A 19,523-nucleotide genomic window follows, 5' to 3' on the forward strand; every position below is an offset into this window, starting at 1 on the left:
CTCAGCTAGAGGGACGCTGGTGGTTAACGTTAATCAGTTGGACGAGAGTGTTTGTGTTTCGGCGAGTCAGCTGGCTGGACGGTGCTCGAACTCGAAGTGTTAATCAGCTAGACTTAGACGGGACACTCGGTTGGAAGTGGATGCTGGTGGAGCCGAGAGCGGACGAAGCAAACATAGAGGGAGGTTGGGGCGGGGCTACCGGCTGTTGTTACTTGATTTTAGATTTAGGAGGAATTAGGGATTTTGATTTTTAGGGGGTTGTCCTTATCGTAGCAGTAGTAAAAAGAAAGCCAAAACCCAAAAGTAAATATTTAATATTTTAGAAAAAGGAAAGAGGACAGAAAAATATTTTTGGGCTATTTTTTTTAATTGTGGGCTTTTGGGCTTTTTCATTTTGGATCTTTTTATATATATTTATAATAACTTTATAAATAAATAAATAAATATATATATATATGTGTGTGTGTGTGTGTGTGTAAATTCGGGGTCGGGGTCAGAGAGGGGATACTGTCCCCATCCCCGTCCCCGCCCCATCCCCAAATAAATTCCCCGGTTTGACCCCCATCCCTGGATAAACCGAGGAATCCCCGACCCGAACGGGGCTGGTCTCCGCGGATTTTTTTTCCAACCCTATGTGTGGGTTCTTAATTCTGTGACATCTTATCATATGTGCCCAAATAGAGAATGGTTCTCAACCTATCAACAAATAGATGGAGGGAATATTAGCATGGCTAATGGTGCTGTGTGCAAGATAGTTGGAATCGGCTCAGTCAAGATACGAACACATAATGGTGCCTTCTACACTTTAAAAGAGGTTAGGCATGTTCCACTAATGAAGAAGAGTTTGATATCCTTTAGTGTATTCAATAGCAAGGGTTAGGCAGTGAGTCTCAATCTTTCTTACAACTATAATAAGCTTTGATTTTCGTGCTTGTTTAAATCACAATCGAAATATTTTTTTTGAATCTTTTGCTGGCAGATTCCGAATTTAAAAGAAAAATAGTGTACAATACTAATATGTTATTGTTCTGACATAATTTTGAATGTAAAGGTGGAGTGATGTATGTCTATAAGGGTTCTGAGGTAGTTCTGAAAGGCATAAAGCATGGAACACTGTATTTTCTATTAGGTTCCATGATAACAGGTTATGCTATTGTTGCATCGTCGGTCGTTCACAAGGATGATTTGACTAAGTTATGGCATATGAGACTTGGTCATATGAGTGAAAAAAGGATGCAAATTCGGTTAAAAAGAGATCTTCTTTGTGGGCACAAGGTGCAGGATTTTGAATTTTGTGAATATTATGTATTTGAGAAGCTCCATCGTAGCAAGTCTCCAAGAGGTGTTCATCGTACAAAAGGGACACTTGATTATATTCATTCAGACTGTTGGGGACCTTCCAAATTTGAATCTATTGGAGGCAATGGGTATTTTTTTTGTCGATAATTGATGATTACTCAAGAATGACTTGGGTTTTTATGATGAAACATAAAAGTGAAGCCTTCAAGAATTTCAAGCAGTGGAAGATATTGATTGAAAATCAAACTGGGGAGAAGATCAAAAGGCTGCGAACTGTCATTCTATGGATCTGAATATAATGAATTCTGTAAAGCTGAGGGGATTGTTCGCATCACACTGTTAGGAATACTCCACAACAAAATGGGGTTGCAGAACGTATGAATCAGACATTATTGGAGAGAGCAAGATGCATGCTCTCTAATGCAGGGTTGGTTAGAAAGTTTTGGGCAGAAGTAGTATATACATCATGTTATTTGATCAATCGTGGACCTTACACAGCTATTGATTGTAAAACACCTTACGAGGTGTGGTCTAGTAAGCCTGCAGATTATTCTTTATTAAAAGTTTTTGGTTGTACTGTCTAGTATCATGTTAATGAGGGTAAATTAGAACCGAGAGCTAAAAAGGGGATATTTGTGGGTTTTGGGGATGGAGTTAAGGGATATAGAGTCTGGTCACCTTCTGAGAATAGAGTCATACTTACTAGGACTGTGATATTTGATGAAAATTCAATGCTTAACTCAACTGTAAAGTCTTTTGTGACATCTACTGATGTGGGAGAAAGTAGTAGTGTTGATAAACAGGTGGAGATGCAATTCACTTTAGTTGTGAATGAATTACAACATCAAGGTGGAGACGATCAACACGTTACTACAGAAACTAATGTGTAACCAAAAATTAATGTGCCTAGAACGTCAGATGTTGATTTACATGAGAATTCTAGATCATGAGTAGATCAACCGAGCATAGCTCGTGATAGAGCTAGAAGAGTTAGTGTTGGACCTTCTATGAGGTATGGTTTTGAAGATATGGTTACTTTTGCGTTGCAGGTTGCTGAAGAGGTGGATCCTCATGAGCCATCCACCTATATAGAAGTTGTGTCATGTGGTGAGTCTGCTAAATGGCTTGCTGCTATGGGGGATGAGATGGAATCTCTTGACAAAAATCAAACTTAGGAATTAGTTAGACGATCTAAGGAGAGAAAAATTGTCACTTGTAAATGGGTCTTCAAGAAAAAGAAGGGAATATCACCTTCAGAGGGCATTAAATATAAAGCTCGAGTTGTTGCTAGAGGGTTCACACAAAGAGAAGGAGTTGATTATACTGAGATCTTCTCACCAGTAATCAAACATACTTCTATCAGTTACTAGCTATGGTAGCACATCAAAATTTGGAACTTGAACAACTAGATGTGAAGACAGCTTTCTTACATGGAGAGTTGGAGGAAGAGATTTGTATGACCCAACTAGATGGGTTCCAGTATCCAGGTAAAGAAGATTATGTTTGCAAGTTGAAGAAATCTTTGTATGGGTTAAAGTAGTCTTCAAGGCAGTGGTACAAACAATTTGACAGCTCTATGATTGAACTTGGTTATAACAGGAGTTCGTATGATTGTTGTGTATATCACAACAAACCTGATGATGGTTCGATGATTTATCTACTTTTATATGTAGATGATATGCTCATAGCTGCAAAGTCCAAGTCTGATATTCTGAAATTGAAAAATCTTCTCAGTGCTGAGTTTGATATTAAGGATTTGGGTGCTGCTCAGAAAATTCTGGGTATGGAGATTTATAGGGACAAAGATAAGAATAAGCTCTTTTTATCCTAGAAAGGATATATTCAGAAAATATTGTCCAGGTTTGGTATGTCATCAACTAAGCCTATAGATACTCCTAGTGTTGTAAATGCTCGTTTTTCATCTGTGCTTTCACCATAGTCTGAAGCTGAGAAGGAGTACATATCTCGAGTTCCTTATACTAGTGCAGTGGGAAGTTTGATGTATGCTATGGTCTGTACTAGGCCTGATCTTGCCCATGCTGTTAGTGTCAGCAGGTTCATGGGTCAACCTGGGAAGGAGCATTGGCAAGCCATTAAAAAGATTTTTTGTTACCTTAGAGGTACATCTGATGTTGGCCTTGTTTATGGAAATTACACAGAGTGTTTGATGACTGGTTATTCTGATTCTGACTATGCTGGAGATGTTGACTGTAGGAGGTCTATGACTGGTTATGTGTTCACTCTAGGTGGTCCTATTGTTAGTTGGAAGACAATCTTACAGCCTATAATTACTTTGTTTACTACTGAAGCAGAGTACATAGCTTTGACAGAAGCTGCTAAAGAGGGAATATGGTTGAGAGAGTTAGTTGGTGATCTTGGTTTGCATCATGACCAAGCTATTGTATATTGTGATAGTTTGAGTGCAATATGGCCAGCTAAGGATCAAGTTCATCATGAAAGAACTAAGCACATAGATGTAAGATATCACTTCTTAAGAGGTGAGCAGAAAGTTAAAGTGATGAAAATTAGTACTGCTGATAACCCTACTGATATGTTCACCAAACCGGTTCCACAAGGCAAGTTCCAATATTGTTTGGACTTGCTGAATGTTTTGAATTGTTAGTGGTCCCCTTTGTGGGACACTTTGAGGCATGAGGGAGAAGTCTAGGTACGTTTGGCGATATTGATTTATGTTGCATTTGGTACATCTGTTATCTGGGAGAGAATTCAAGTCAAGGTGGAGATTTGTTGAAATTTCTTGAATCTGTTTGTTGGCGCTTCGAACAACCAAGTACGGGGGTCTCACTACCCGGTTAGCGAGCCAGGGTCTAGGGGCGGCGCGCCCTGGTGGGGGTTCGATGGCAACACCTTGAAACCTATTCAGATTTCGTATTCAACATATTTATTTATTTGTAGTTATTTACGATTTTGACCCTAGGGTTTAGAGTAGTGCGCTATATAAATTCTCTAACCCTAGAGACGCCGTTTTGATGTAATTTTCTGAAAGACATTCTCTCAAATAATATTGTTCTCCCTCTGCCCGTGGACGTAGCTAACACACTGTTAGTGAACCACGTATATCTGTGTGTCGATCTTCTCTATCTCTACATTCCTTTTTGTATTATTTAATTGTTGTTTACGCAACACTAAAAAACCCTATCCATTGCTGAAGTTTACATTGTTCCGACCCCTATGATGAGGCCCTCCGAAAGATGATCGCTCTAGAACGACACGCAAGTAGACCATAGGAATCTCACGGTGCAACCTAATGGAGGAGATCGTGGGATACGTTGACACGCGTCCCTCTCCCACTTACTATGAATACTTTCCCCATTCATTTTGTCATTGACCCATGCAAACACTCTCCGAAGGGAGGTTGCTCTTAGGGCAACATGAAGTCGAGCATGAATCTCACGGTGTGAACTCTTAGGGATGTGAGAACTAAAATTTGATATATCATATATACCAACTTCCTTCCACTAAAGTATTCTAATATTTTAATAGGATTATATTATACTTAGTTAAAACCCCGACTAATGAATTTTTTCTAAGTCCTTTAAATTTGCTCAATATAATACTTATATTGAATAATTCAAAAATATTTTAATTTTCTTTATCAAACTCTTTTAATAAAATCAATAATTTATTGCATTCTTATAAAACATTTGTCCAATTCACCTTCCAAGTCGATTCCTAGGTAGAGGTGTTTTGTTTCCAATAGCTTAAATACCCCTCATAAATGGAACCTTCCTCAGACAAAGGTCCCTTATGAACAATTATTTTATAAATTTAATCTTTTATTAAAATTAATTTTAATCTTGTTAAAACAAATTTAAAAAAATAACCTATTCCTAATCCCATAAATAATAGAGATCAATTTTAAACAATTAAAAAAAATTGACCTATGTTTGCATGCAATCTAGATTATAGATTTTAATCAATCTCATTAATACTATAACTCTTTATAAATTAATGAAATATTAGATTTATAAATACATCAAGCATTCACACACATCATTCCACTATTTATTAGAACAATTTTAATGTATAGTATGATGCATGGACATGCGTAGGTTAATCATACATCACTAACATAACTCTTATATTATGTTGCATGAGCATGTTAATTCAATCATGCATCTATAAAATATAACTTTTTATATTCAATCATGATGCATATATATGTTTATCCTAAGGTGGGTTATTTTTTAATCTATATGACATACAATATGTAATATGAATTAAAAAAATAAATAAAACATACGTCCAATGCATAATTAAATAAAATAGCAAAAATTGAACTGATTTTGGCACCATAATGCAAAAATTAATCGATCAAATTAATATAACTATTGATTAATTTAATTAATTAATATAAAAATAAAATTACAAAGGAAATTTAGGTTAAAGAACCAGCCGTTGAGACGTCCCGTGCGCGTCGCATCACTCCGTCAATCCTCGTAGCGTTGCAACACTGTAGGCAAACATTGGGCAATGTTGCAAGGTTGTGACTGTAGTGCTTCGCCTCTGCCTTGTAGCGTTGCAACACTAAGCAGCAGATTGCTGCTTTCCTCCTTGTTTTCGAATCCGAACTTGTGCCGAACACCTCCGTTTGATCTCGATCTCTTCAGCATCCGTTGTTCTATCGATCGACATGGACTTACAGACTCGAAGCATAAACTAAATTGCCCAAAAATACAACGGATCCTTACAATTTAATCAAATTTAAAAGTAATCTAGGGCCAAAATCGAAAACATCCAATCTTGCAAACCAACATTCAAACATTTATAATACAGGATATGAAACCCACCTTTAAATGATTTTGTTTTGAAAACTACGAAGAACGAAGATGCAAGGAATTGGCTCTGATACCAATAAGGTATCGGATCCCGCAATGGAAGCGTTTCTCGCCTTGCATCTCGCGATTCGCTTTTCACAATAAACAAAATCGTTATACTAAACTAAATGAATAAACACATAAATTAGCATGCTATTGGAGAAAGGGATAGAACGATTCTTACCTTTGTAGATTCCCAAGTGTCACGAACAATCCTCTCCAAGGTTCTAACGAATGGATCTCCTAATGATCTTGATCACAAAGAACTCCTTGAACGATCTTGAACACTACAACGGGAGTTACTTCGTTATTCTCGAAGAGAGAGAGGAGAATAAGGTTTTGGAGAGTAGAGAGACTCAGAGAAAATTTTGCACAATAACACTAGGGAGTTATGTATTATCAAAGTTTCTCTGCAATGAAGATTGTGTATTCAGTGCATTTATAAAAGGCCATGGGGAGGTCTTTATATAGAGAATGATCAAACTCTTTCCCAATATATTATTTTTTCTATAGTTAATCAAGTAACATTTATTTAATTAATTAGCCAATTTAATTAAATGATATTTATTTAATTAATTAATTCAATTAAATAACATTTATTTAATTTTAATTTGTACAATAATTAATCCCAATTCAATGTGTATATTTAATTATCATGTGCAAAAACTCTTTATTAATTAATTCTTTTTAAATTTAATTTACTTGAATTAATTTAAATCTTATTCAAATATTACTCTCCAATTTAATTATAGATCATATCCATAATTAATTATATATTAATCACAAATATAGTTTTCTCAAATTAATTTGAACCATTCAAATTATCTTTTTTAAGTATTCTCTAGTGAACTGAGTGGCCTGGTGGACTTGTAAATCAGAAACTCCAACCATTTTATACCCTTAATAAAAACCATACATTTAAATCTTCAAAAAAAAAAAAAACAAATTTGTAATTTGATCAAACTATTTATACAGAGATTTCGATTAAAAAAATTAACTTTTTTCTTTTTTAATTTTATAGATTGTTTTTAGGCGTTTCTCTATGAAATGTGACACAAATTACATCGAGTATGCTTTTTTTTTGGTGAAATCTAAGATTCAATATATTTCTCAAATCTTACTTTTTCCTTGTAAAATTTGATCTTTTCCAACATTTTAAAACATAATTGATAAATCATTTGGAAATTTAGAAATTAAGGTAAGTGTGGAACGAAAGGTTCACAACATATTCGAAAAATTACAAAAATTTGATATACAATTTGATAAAGATAACCGAATTTAATAAAGATATAATATATGGTATACGATTGGGTAAAATCAGTAGCATCTTGTGTTAATAGTGCTCGATATTTCAACAAAAAAGTCTAAAACAATTATGAAGAAATTCATTTTTTTAATTCAAATCTCGATTGTCAATCTAGGTTGAGATGAGTAGAGAAAAATTATTTCAATGAAATTTTAACGAAATTTCAGAAAGGTGGTAGTTGCCAAAGATAGAAACATTTCATAGTTATTTTTTAATATATCATAGGTTTAGTGTACTTGGGGTGTTTCCTTTTTTTTTGGTAGCGACGCGCTTTGAGTAAGAAAAGTCCAAAAAAAAAAAACAATTTAATAAAAAATGAAAATTGCTGTCAACAGAATCAGAATGAGAACCGTCGCAGCACTTTCCGGCCTAATTCTGCTTCTTCATCTTACGCGCTCACCTTAATCCTCTCTCCGCCGCATCCTCAGTCCACACCTTCAAATTTCTTAATCCCAAAGACATTTTGCCGACATTGTCTTTATCTATATATATATACGCAAATTTTCTCCAGTTTCCATATCCACTCTCCATTCAATTTCATTCTTCCATCTGATCATGAAGCGATTCAGACTTGAATCTTCAATTCACCCATTACAAATGGCCGATTTCTCGATTTCTTCCTCCGTGCCGGAGTTTCGCCCCCGAGTTTTTGCCTGCAAAACTTGTAATCGTGAATTTTCCTCGTTTCAAGCTCTCGGTGGCCACAGAGCTTCGCATCGGAAGCCGAAATTGTCGCCGTCGTCCGGTGATGTTTTTCATAATAATCAGATTAAGACAAAGGTTCATGAGTGCTCTATTTGTGGAGTTGAGTTTCCTGTTGGACAGGCTCTTGGCGGTCACATGCGACGGCATCGGAATTCTTCTCCCCCGCCTGTTGATGATCGTTCGGCGATTGCTCAGCCCGTGTCCGATGACTCCGATTGCGATGCCGGTGTTGGAGGAGGCGTTGGATTGGATTTGAATCTCACGCCGTTGGAGAATGATCTCGTTCGCTTGCAGTTGATGGCTCCGCCGGTCGGTTGCTTGACATAATTTTTCTAATTTTTTTTGTATAAAATATTTAATTTCTCTACGATAATGATGATGACTATACACAGAGACTTCATTTTTTTTGTTTGTTTGTTTTAAATCAGACTTCATTTTTTTCTCTTGCAATATGGTTATACAATTTTGCTCGGTTTCATATTCACATGAAATCTATAGTTTCATTTTAGCGTAGATAAAAGTGTTAGAAAATACTTCTATTGAAAATTATTTTAAATGATAAAATTACTAAAAATATTTATAATTAATAATAAAATATTATAATAATAGATTGTTATAGATAGTGTTAGACTATGTGTCTGGATATACACTCTATCTATCATAGATATATAATATTTTGCTATTTGTAAGATTAAGTCCACTTCATATGTAAGGTCAAGTATGGTCTGCATTGCTCTTTTTCATCTGTGAGATCAAGTGCGGTCTTCCTGGCTTCGCCTCATTTGCGAGATTAAGTCCGAACTGCCTAACTCCCTCCACTACCAATTAAGTCCGGTCTACCTTGCTTTGCTTCATGCTCCGCGTCCGGTCTACCGAACTTTGCCTTATATGCAATACCAGGTTCAATTTCCTTTGCTTCATCACAACTACTAGATTGAAGCCAATAAAATACGGAGATTAAAGCCGCTAACGCATTGAGTTTGAAATCGACGGAATCTTTAGGTTGCAGATCAAAGCCAATAGAATGTGGAGGATTCATTGATGCTTTGTCAAGGTCAAATGCGAAGGATTCACCGATGCTTCATTAAGCTTAAGTGCAGAGAATCCGTCAATGCTTCATCAAGCTCAAATGTGGAGGATTCATTAATGCTTCGTTAAGCTTAAATGCGAAGGATTCGTCGAGCTTCGTCAAACTCAAATACAGAGGATTCGTTAATGCTTCGTTAAGCTCAAATGCAGAGGATTTGTCGATGCTTTGTTAAGCTAAAATGTGGAGGATTCATCGATGCTTCGTCAAGCTCAAATGTGGAGGGTTCGTCGATGCTTCGTCAAGCTTAAATGCGAAGGATTCACTGATGCTTCGTCAATCTCAAATGCGTAAGATTTGTCGATACTTCGTCAAGCTTAAATGCAGAGGATTCATCGATGCTTTGTCAAGCTTAAATGCGAAGGATTCCCTGATGCTTTGTCAATCTTAAATGCGTAGGATTCGTCGATGCTTCATCAAGCTCAAATGCAGCGGATTCATCGATGCTTCATCAAGCTCAAATGCAGAAGATTCATCGATGCTTCGTCAAGCTCAAATACAGAGGATTCATTGATGCTTCGTCAAAATCAAATGTGGAGGATTCGTCGATGCTTTGTCAAGTTCAAATGTGGAGGATCCGTCGATTCTTCGTCAAGCCCAAGTGCGAAGTATTCGTCGATACTTAACCAAGTTAATGTCCGAAGCCCCGTCGATGCTTCATTAAGTTGATATCTGAAGTTCCATCGATGCTTTACCATGCTTACGACCGAAGATCCATCGATGCTTTATCACGCTTATACCTTCTTTAAGGGTGAGACAATTCAATAGGGTCAAATGATCTAGCCTTCACTAGGTAAGATGCTCCAAACCTCTCCAGAGGAGGATAACCCAACCATGATTAAAGGCAAGATGATCCGATCCTCAGGGTTAGATGATCCGTTCCCCACTAAGGGTAAGATGATCTGATTCTCCCTAAGGGAGGATGACCCGACCCTCACTAAGAGTAAGATGATCCAACCTTCTTTAAGGGTGAGTTGATTTGAAAAGGTTAGATGATCCAACCCTCACTAAGGGTAAGATGATCCGACCCCAAGGTTAAATGATCCGTCCCTCACTAAGGGCAAGATCATTAACGACGAATTATCAAATTCTCAAATTTTCTACAGTATTTCTTTACAAATATTGACTAAATTCATTGCATTCATGATATCTTAGACCAAGATCTACAGGTAGTTCTTCTAGATTTATTTTTGTATAAGATTGATCAGAATTCAAAACATTTTTCTTTTTTAAGACGATGCCTCTATCGTTGTTTTTCTTTTATAATATCTCTCCATATTAATTGTGAATTAACTCTACAAAAGTATTGATAATAAGAACAATACATTATATTATATAGATATTAATGCATCAAAACTTAAATTCTAAGAATATTTTAAAACTTGTCAAGCTCGTATATTCAAATCGGGGGGATTCCTCTATTCTATTTCGAGAAAGGTAGTCTAGCTTCAAAGGCAGGTGAGTCGGATCAGGAAGGAGTGACAACAAATAATCCTCTAGCTTGAACTTTAAAATTAATTTTAAAAACCTATACGAGTAATGTGAATGTAAATCTTGAAGGAACTCTAACGGGAGAGAACCTTGAGTGGAAACAGATTGACCAAATTCTATTTTTATTGAATATAAAATTTTATAGCAAACAAGTAGCAAGATATGCATTTAATTCTAAATTACAGTATGCTTAAAAAAGGGTTTCAAGAAACCTCACATTTGAAGACCTTTCTTCACGTTTTCCCTCGAACAGATCATGAATAACTTGAAGACTTTCTTCAAGATTAATCTTGAACAAAACCGAACACTACCACAAATGTTACCTTTGTATTCTCAGGGTGAAAACCCAGGAGTGGTGGGCTCTGGCTATTTTGGTTTTTGAGGGAAAACTTAATGTTTAGAAGGAAGGCTAGAGAACTCTCTCAAAGACTCAAAATCATAGAACTATTCTGCCGTTTGTTCTCAATTTCGATTATCCTTTTTCAAGAAGAAGAAGAAAGATTTCTTTTCTACATGCCAAATATAACCACCACCCACTTACGTGGGTGGAGAGAAAAGAAGAGAATGAGAGTTAACTCCCTTCCTTATTATTAAAATAATAATAATATAAATATATGGTAACTAACTTATCATATATATATATATATTAAATTATATGTTATATCAAATATAGCATATAAAATATAGTTTTAATATTGTATCACATACAATATAAGCTACAGTTTCTTTTCTCTTTTATATGGCATTTAATACAAATCTTATTTATATTAAATTTAACAACTATGAATCCAATTCATAGAAACTATATTTGAATCCCATTCAAATATTTATTTCCTCCCATTAAGCTATAATGTATCAAATATATTATGATAATTATATCACATGTAATTGAATCAACTTAATTATACCATATATAATTAAATCCCTCTATTAATTTGAACAATTCAAATTAATCCAAAAACTGATTCTCAACTAATCATATTGAGTTACCAAGGGGACCTCACGGACCTGCAGCTTGAAGCTCCGATGGTACATGAATAATTAATTAAACTCTTTAATTACATTATTCACCATCCCGTTAACTGTCGGCCACTCCACTAAAGACCGACAGCTGCACTCTTCGCACTTCAGATATATTTTTGTGTCTATTGGATATAACCAATCAACAGTACGATGACCCTTTACAAATTTCTCGTAAGTACAACTAGGCCAAATTACCGTTTTCCCTTGTAGTTACATCTAACTCCTTAAGTACCACTAATCCCTATAATGCACAATAGATCATAGTTCAACTATGACTAAACCCCTCTCGGGTCAGGAGAAGGTATGGTACCATATTGTTCAAGACCTGGAATCAACCCTTAAGAAAGCAATTTATCTACTTATCCTTGCCTCGGAGAAAGAGTAAATTCTATCTTGTGTAGCTATGTTCCCAGCTCTTCAATCAGATGAAGTCCCAAAATGGTAGGCTTGTTGAGTTGGTGATCTGGCCACTCTTACCCATACAAATCAAAGGACTGTCCTCATAGGCAGGAAGTTTACAACTCACTCAGGATTCAAGTCATGTTACCTATCGTCATTCTAGTGAAATGTAAGTCTCTATTATGAATGGCGTTATATAATGAGACTAAACATTTCGTGGTACGGTCTTATACAAACTTCTTTATATAGAATATATTCCCTCGTATGTCTATACATGAATGATCAAGATCAGATCATTTATAGCATTTTACAACAATTGTAACACCTACAAAGCGAACCATATTCGTAGTATCACCAGGATAAGATACCCAACCTCATCCATTTACTACAGACCATTTAGGTTATCACTTAAACATGATCTACTTATATGTCTCTACATACATGTGTAAGTTACGAAGATAATCTTGGATTTTAATTTATTGGTTTATGGTTAATGCAACTAAAATATCATATATTTTATAGACAATGAATAAAATATCATATATTTTATTAAATACATAATGAGTTTGTTCGGAAATTTTTACAAACTATAGGACCCTACGAGATTTAGAGCATCGACCTCAACAATCTCTCACTTGACCTAAAGTGGTGGGGTGTACAATATAATCAAAATACAAAGTACAAAACTAGGGCATAACACACGCCCAGTACAAATCTTCCACTTGCCCTAGTTTAGACGCGGCCTGTCCCATAGACCCATACCCTGCAGGTGACCCTTAAACACCGTAGCCATGAGGGTCTTTGTAAACGGATTGCTACGAAAATGCATGAAACTTTCAGGTAAAGATTCTAGTATGATGCTAACCTGACTGGCTTCATCGATGCTTGACCTATTCATCTCCTGAAGGATCTCTTTTAACAGAGAATATTTGAGTGGAAGCGGATCATCCAAATCCCATTTCGATTGAATGCAAACATTTACAGTAAATACAGAGATTATGTACTTTAACTAACTTACAACATGCTTTATAAATAAGAAACAAGGTTTAAGAGATTATATCTTTGAAGAACTTTTCTTCAAGTAAATCCCTCGTACTTCCATGAATGCTTCGAACAGCACGAACACTCCAAATAGCAGCAAACAGCAACGCAACTCTCGAACCAAAAGAGGATACTACCACTTAGTTACCTTGGTATTCTTGATGTGAGAACCTAGAAGTGGTGGACTCTGGCTATTTTGGTTAGAGCATGTTTTGGAGTTGGAGGAGGAAGACGATCGAGGAAGACAACAGTCTATCGCATAAATAAGTCTCTTGATCGTTTAGTGAATCGAGTCTATCGCATAGGCTCTCAACCAAATCATGTAGTAGATCTCTATCGTGTAACTTTTGTCCTTGGAATAATAAAATCATATTTCATATATCCCATTTTACAACAAAACTAATTAACTTCTCACTAAGGGTGGTTAGAGAGAAAAAGGGAATTAATTATCAAATAATTAATAATATAAATAAATATGATAACCAACTTATCATATTATATTTATAACCTATAGTTTTAATATTGTATCATATACAATATATAAACCATAGTTCTTTTCCTCTATTTTATGGCATTTAGTATAAATCATATTTATATTAAATTTAACAATTATGAATCTTATTCATAGAAAATATATTTGAATCATATTCAAATATTTGTTCATCCAATTAAAGATAATGTATCAATTACATTAGATCAATTATATCATATATAATTGAATCAAATATAATTAAATTCCCTCTTATTAATTTGAACATTTCAAATTAACCAAAAAATTGATTCTCAACTAAATCCTTTGAGCTACCAAGAAAACCTTATGGACCTGTAGCTTGAAGCTCCAACGGTACGTGAATAACTAATTAAACTCTTTAATCACATTATCCACCATCCGTTAGCTGTCGGGCACGTCACTAAAGATCGACAACTGCACTCTTCGCACTATAGATATATTTTTGTGTCCATTAGATATAACCAATCAACAGTACGATGATCCTTCACAAATTGCTCGTAAGTACAGCTAAGCCAAATTACTGTTTTTCCCCTGTAGTTATATCTAAATCCTTAAGTACTACTGATCCATCTAATGAATAATAGATCATAGTTCCACTATGACTAAACCACTCTCTAGCAAGAGAGGGTGTGGTACCACTTTGTTCAAGACCCGGAATTAGCCCTTAAGGGAGCAATTTATCTACTTGCCTCTACTTCGGGGAAGGAGTGAAATCCATCTTGTGTAGCTGAGTTCCCAACTCCCCAATCAGACGAATCCTCAAAATGGTAGGCTTGTTGAGGTTATCACTTAAACATGATCCGCCTGTATGTCTCCACATACATGTTTAAGTTATAACGATAACTTTGGATGCTATTTTATTAGTTTGTGGTTAAATATCGTATATTTCATAGACAAAGTGAATAAAATATCATATATTATTAATCATAGAAATGCTTGTTCATACAAGGTTTACAAACTATAGAACCCTACGAGATTTAGGGCATCAACCTTAACAATCTCCCACTTGTCCTAAAGTTAGTGGAGTGTACAAAATAATCAAATTACAAGTACACAAAACATCAAACTAGGGCACAACATGCCCATTATAAAATCTCCCGTTTGCCCTAGTCCAACCGTGGTTTGTCCCATAGACCCATACTTTGTAGGTGACCCTCAAACACTGTAGCCGTAAGGGTTTTCATAAACAGACCAACAATGTTGTGCTCTGAAGTTATCTTCGTGAAAATCACATCTCCTCGATGGAAAATCTCTCGGATGAGATGGTATTTCCACTCAATGTGCTTGCCGCGTTTATGACTCTGAGGCTCACGAGAATTCGCCACAACACCACTTTTATCACAATAAAGTGTGATGGGCTTTGATGTGTCTAGAACAACTTCCAGATTAGTCAGGAATTTCCTGAGCCAAACGATCTTCTTAGCAGCTTCACAAGTCGCTACATACTCGGCTTCCATGGTAAAGTCCGTGATGCACCCTGCTTGGTGCTTCGTCATACTACATCTCCTCTGTTAAGAATGAACACTAATCCTGAAGTGAATTTCCGAGAATCCCTATCAGTCTGAAAATTAGAGTCTGTGTATCCTGTAAAGATCAAATCCTTAGAACCATACACAAGCATGTAGTCCCTCGTTCTCCATAGATACTTGAGGACGTTCTTGACGGTTGTCCAGTGATCATATCCTAGATTAGACTGATATCTACTAACTATCCCTATTGCATAGCAAATGTCAGGTCTAGCACATAACATTGCATACATCAAACTATCCATGGCAGATGCATAGGGGACTCGTCTCATTTCCTCAACCTCTTGAGGTGTCTTAGGACACTGTTCCTTAGACAAAGTAATTCCATGCCTGAAAGGCAAAAGGCCCCTCTTAGAGTTCTGCATCGAATATTTGATCAACATCTTGTCAATATACGATGTCTGAGACAGTGCTAGCATTTTGTTCTTTCAATCCCAAGATCTGAATACCAAGAACAAATTGAGCCTCTCCCAAATCTGTCATTTAGAATTGGGTCACTATCTAGTTCTTAACTGTAGTCAGTAAGCCTATGTCATTCTTAATGAGTAGGATATCATCTACATATAACACTAGGAAAACTATTGAACTGTTAATGATCTTCTTGTAGACATAAGACTTATCAATGTTCTGATTAAAGCCATAAGATTTGATCGCAGTATCAAACCTTATATTCCAAGATCCAGATGCCTGTTTTAGTCCATAAATAGACCGATTCAGCTTGCAAACCTTTTGCTCTTGACCTTGGACTATGAATCCCTCGGGTTGTACCACGTAAATGGTCTCTTCAAGATTGCCATTCAGAAAAGCAGTCTTGACATCCATTTGTCATATCTCATATGTTGGGGTTTGTGCCCTAAAGTCTTGTGTCCAGTAGTTTGTAAACAACTTTGTACGAACACTTGTGATGTATAATATAAATGATATTTACTTCACTACTTGACTTTGCACATTTAGATTTTACCACAAACCAATAAATATAAAATCTCTGGTTATCTGTATATGACTCAAACATGTATGTGGTGGCATACAAGTGGATCATGTTTTGAGTGATAACAAAAATGGTCTGTAGTATATGGATATAGTAGGGAAACCTTATCCTGGTAACGCTATGGATGCGGCTCGCTTTGTGGAATGGCCACAAATGTTGTGACTTGTCACAAATGGTCTGATCCTGATAATTCGTGTAGGGGACATGCGAACGGGGGCGTCCTAGTACAAATACTTTGTATAAGACCTGACCGCGAAGTGTTAACGTCTCGTTATATAACACCGTTCATAACTGAAACTTCATTTCACTAGGATGACCATAGGTAACATGACCTCAATCCTAAGTAAGTTGGGAACATCTGCAATTGAGGGCGATCCTTTGATTTGCATGGATGCGAGTGGCCAAAACACCAACTTAAACCTACTATTTTGGAGATTCGTCTGACTTGGGAGCTGGGAACTCAGCTTCACAAGATGAAATTCACTCCTTCCCCGAGGTAGGGGTAAGTAGATAGATAACTCCCTTAAGGGTTGATTCTAAGGCTTGAACGATGTGGCACCACACATCTTCTTATGGCCTGAGAGGTACTCACACATAGTAGAACTATGTTGTATTGTTCATTAAAGGGATTAGTGGTACTTAAAGAGGAAGATGTAATTACAAGGGCAAAACGGTAAATTAGCCTGCTGTAATTACAAGCATCTATGAAGGGTCATCGTACTGATGATTAGTTATATCCAATGGACATAGAAATATATCTATGGCAAGAAAAGTTCAACTGTCTATCTTTAGTGGAATGCCTGACGGTTAATGGATGGTGGATATCGTTATTAAAGAGTTTAATCAGCTATTCACGTACCGTTGGAGCTTTGAGCCATAGGTTCATAAGGTCCCCTTGGTAGCTTAGATACAAGTTGAGAGTCAGTTTTTGGGTCAATTTGAAATGTTCAAATTGACAAGAGGGAGTTCCATTATATATGATATAGTTGAACGAGTTAATTAAATATGATTTATGTACGAAATACATTAATTTGAAGGAAATTGGATATAAATATGATTTATATCTAGTAGAGGAAAAATATTATAATTAATATTTGATATTAACTTATAAGTTATGAATGTGATAAGATCACATTCATTGGATGGTTATAAAGGAAATGGGAAGGCGCCTTTTCGTTCTAAATAACGTATGCGTGCATTATAAATAGCAGACGGTGTGTTGATCTCTGTGTGCGCGGATATTGTGAAAAAGATAGTGTCATCGTTTAGAAAGTTAGTGCCTATACGATAGGATTGCACGATCGCTAACATATACGATATTGCTAAGCGATTGCATACCGATTACACCGTCGCGCGCTATTATCTAAACGATCGTTTACCTTTTTTCTAAGCGATCGTTTAGCTCCCGATATTTACTAAGTGATCGTTTTGGACGATCGTTCACCCTTTTCCTACACGATCGTTTATCTTTTCCTACACGATCATATAGACGATCGCTTACTTTTATTACACGATCGTATACTTTACCTAAACGATCAAGCATATTGTCTATGCGATAGACGACTGCATCTCCCACTTGCTTGATCGTTGTGTACGGTCGCTCTTCCTCCTTCCCTCTACCAAATCCGAATAAAGCCCACACTTTGGATTCTCACTCCAAGAATACCGAAGGCTCTAAGTGGTGTTGTCTTCTCCGTTTCCTTCTGTTCGAGTGGTTACTATTCGAGGTAGACGGTTGGGCTTCAGACTCGAGAAATCTTCATCTGGTATGATTTCTTGATCCTTTTAGCATTATGAAAGTATGTTTGAATGTGTATGCGGTAATTCTGTCACAATGAATTGGAAAGATCCGCTTCCGCTCGTAGGTACTCTTGAATAAGAGTTCCTTCATCATAGTCATAATATGAGGCAATAGATGGGAGGATTTAGATAGACTTCAGCATGGCAAAAGGCGAGAAAGTCTCCTCATAGTCGTCTCCCTCTACTTGGGTATAACCTTTTGCCACCAGTCTAGCCTTGAAGGTTTGCACCTTCCCATCAACACCCTTTTTCCTCTTGTAGATCCATTTTAAACCGATTAAAAGATTAAACTTAGATTTTTAATCTCATTAGAAATGTGATCTTAAGTTTATCTCAATCATATTTTAAAAATTTTTTAAAAATGATTATAGCCTAAGGTTTACATGCAACTCTTTATTGTTGATTTTAATTCTAATTTAATTTAGTTATAACAATTATAAATAAATGAAACAATTAAAAACAATCATTTCATGCTGGACATGCTTTAGTTAATTATAACATTTATAAATTAATCTAAGATAATGTCATGCTTCATTCAATATTCATTCATTAATGATATATAACAATTATATAACTAAGTAATGAATCTTGCTATAGTATGCATTCTATACATTCATTCAACTATATATTATAACAATCATAATATAAATGATGCATGGATATGCTATAATGCATGCATACATATACTATAGCATTTATACTATATGATGCATGAGCATGCTTCTTGTAATTTAAATCATGCAAATTCATATATTATAACACTTATAATATAAAATGATGCATGAATATAATTTCATAACCTATGGTGGGTTTTAAAATTATATGACATATAATATAAAACATACATCGCATATTTATTTACACTAACAATTGATAGACCAGGATAGGACCTCTAAAAAGGAAAAACGAAAGGCTATCTATTACATAAATTTGAGTCAACCGGTTCGAAATAGGTGAACCAGGCTTTGAACCGCTCAAACCGAACCTCCCTTCAATGAACCACCTTGTAGTGATTGTGTAACAAATGAATTATGCAATCTTGTAGGAAAGACTGCAGATCGCGTAGCAAGCAGCTATGTGGTCTTGTATGAAAGACTGCACAATTGCGTAGCAAGCAACTATGCGATATTGTAGGAAAGACTGCACGATCTTGTAGCAAACAACTATGCGATCTTGAGCAAATGCTACACGACCGCGTAACATTAGCTACACAATCGTTTAGCAAGAGCTACACGATCGTGTAGCAAGAGCTACACGATATAGCTACACGATTTTGAATATTTGCTTCGACTTCTCCATCGAAAATATGCTCTGAACTCTTCTTTGAAACTTCCCGAGAACAACACGAGGGACTCAAACTTACAAATTACAGACTCAATTACATGATTAATGCCCAAAAACGAGAGGCCTTTACAAACCAAAATTTGTAAATTAAAGAAAGTCTTAAACATAACGTTCGATCCCGAAACATCCATCAACAAATTACATCCACAACCATTCATTGGATGA

The 19,523-nt window shown here is 35.9% G+C and overlaps 2 protein-coding genes and 1 long non-coding RNA gene across 3 annotated transcripts; all 3 read left to right on the forward strand.

Moving 5' to 3' along the window:
- The first annotated feature begins 2,671 nt into the window (after positions 1–2,671).
- Positions 2,672–3,954, forward strand: LOC150033120 (secreted RxLR effector protein 161-like). Its single transcript, XM_090306287.1, has 5 exons — positions 2,672–2,786; positions 2,973–3,080; positions 3,160–3,164; positions 3,239–3,677; positions 3,923–3,954. The coding sequence occupies exons 1-5, from the start codon at positions 2,672–2,674 to the stop codon at positions 3,952–3,954; spliced, it is 699 nt and encodes a 232-aa protein (XP_090162413.1).
- Positions 3,955–7,588: 3,634 nt separating this feature from the next.
- On the forward strand, positions 7,589–8,598 carry LOC120088704 (zinc finger protein ZAT11-like). The gene has a single exon (XM_039046127.2). The coding sequence runs from the start codon at positions 7,999–8,001 to the stop codon at positions 8,473–8,475; it is 477 nt and encodes a 158-aa protein (XP_038902055.2). The 5' UTR covers positions 7,589–7,998; the 3' UTR covers positions 8,476–8,598.
- A 263-nt stretch (positions 8,599–8,861) lies between these two features.
- Positions 8,862–10,468, forward strand: LOC150033121 (uncharacterized). Its single transcript, XR_016524162.1, has 3 exons — positions 8,862–9,048; positions 9,151–9,525; positions 9,635–10,468. It is a non-coding gene; the product is annotated as an uncharacterized LOC150033121 (long non-coding RNA).
- Positions 10,469–19,523: the final 9,055 nt, after the last annotated feature.

This window comes from Benincasa hispida, chromosome 10, assembly GCF_027475165.1.
Source record: "Benincasa hispida cultivar pf3 chromosome 10, pf3_genome.v1.1, whole genome shotgun sequence".
Classification (NCBI taxonomy): Eukaryota; Viridiplantae; Streptophyta; class Magnoliopsida; order Cucurbitales; family Cucurbitaceae; genus Benincasa; species Benincasa hispida.

Excerpts from the sequence above, each read along its gene's own strand:
- LOC150033120 (XM_090306287.1), top strand. The coding sequence starts at position 2,672 with ATGGTAGCACATCAAAATTTGGAACTTGAACAACTAGATGTGAAGACA. Across the intron at positions 2,787-2,972 it reads AGATGGGTTCCAGTATCCAG|ATGATATGCTCATAGCTGCA; the intron begins GTAAAGAAGATT and ends TTTTATATGTAG. Across the intron at positions 3,678-3,922 it reads AGAGTTAGTTGGTGATCTTG|TGGTCCCCTTTGTGGGACAC; the intron begins GTTTGCATCATG and ends TTGAATTGTTAG.
- LOC120088704 (XM_039046127.2), top strand. The coding sequence starts at position 7,999 with ATGAAGCGATTCAGACTTGAATCTTCAATTCACCCATTACAAATGGCC.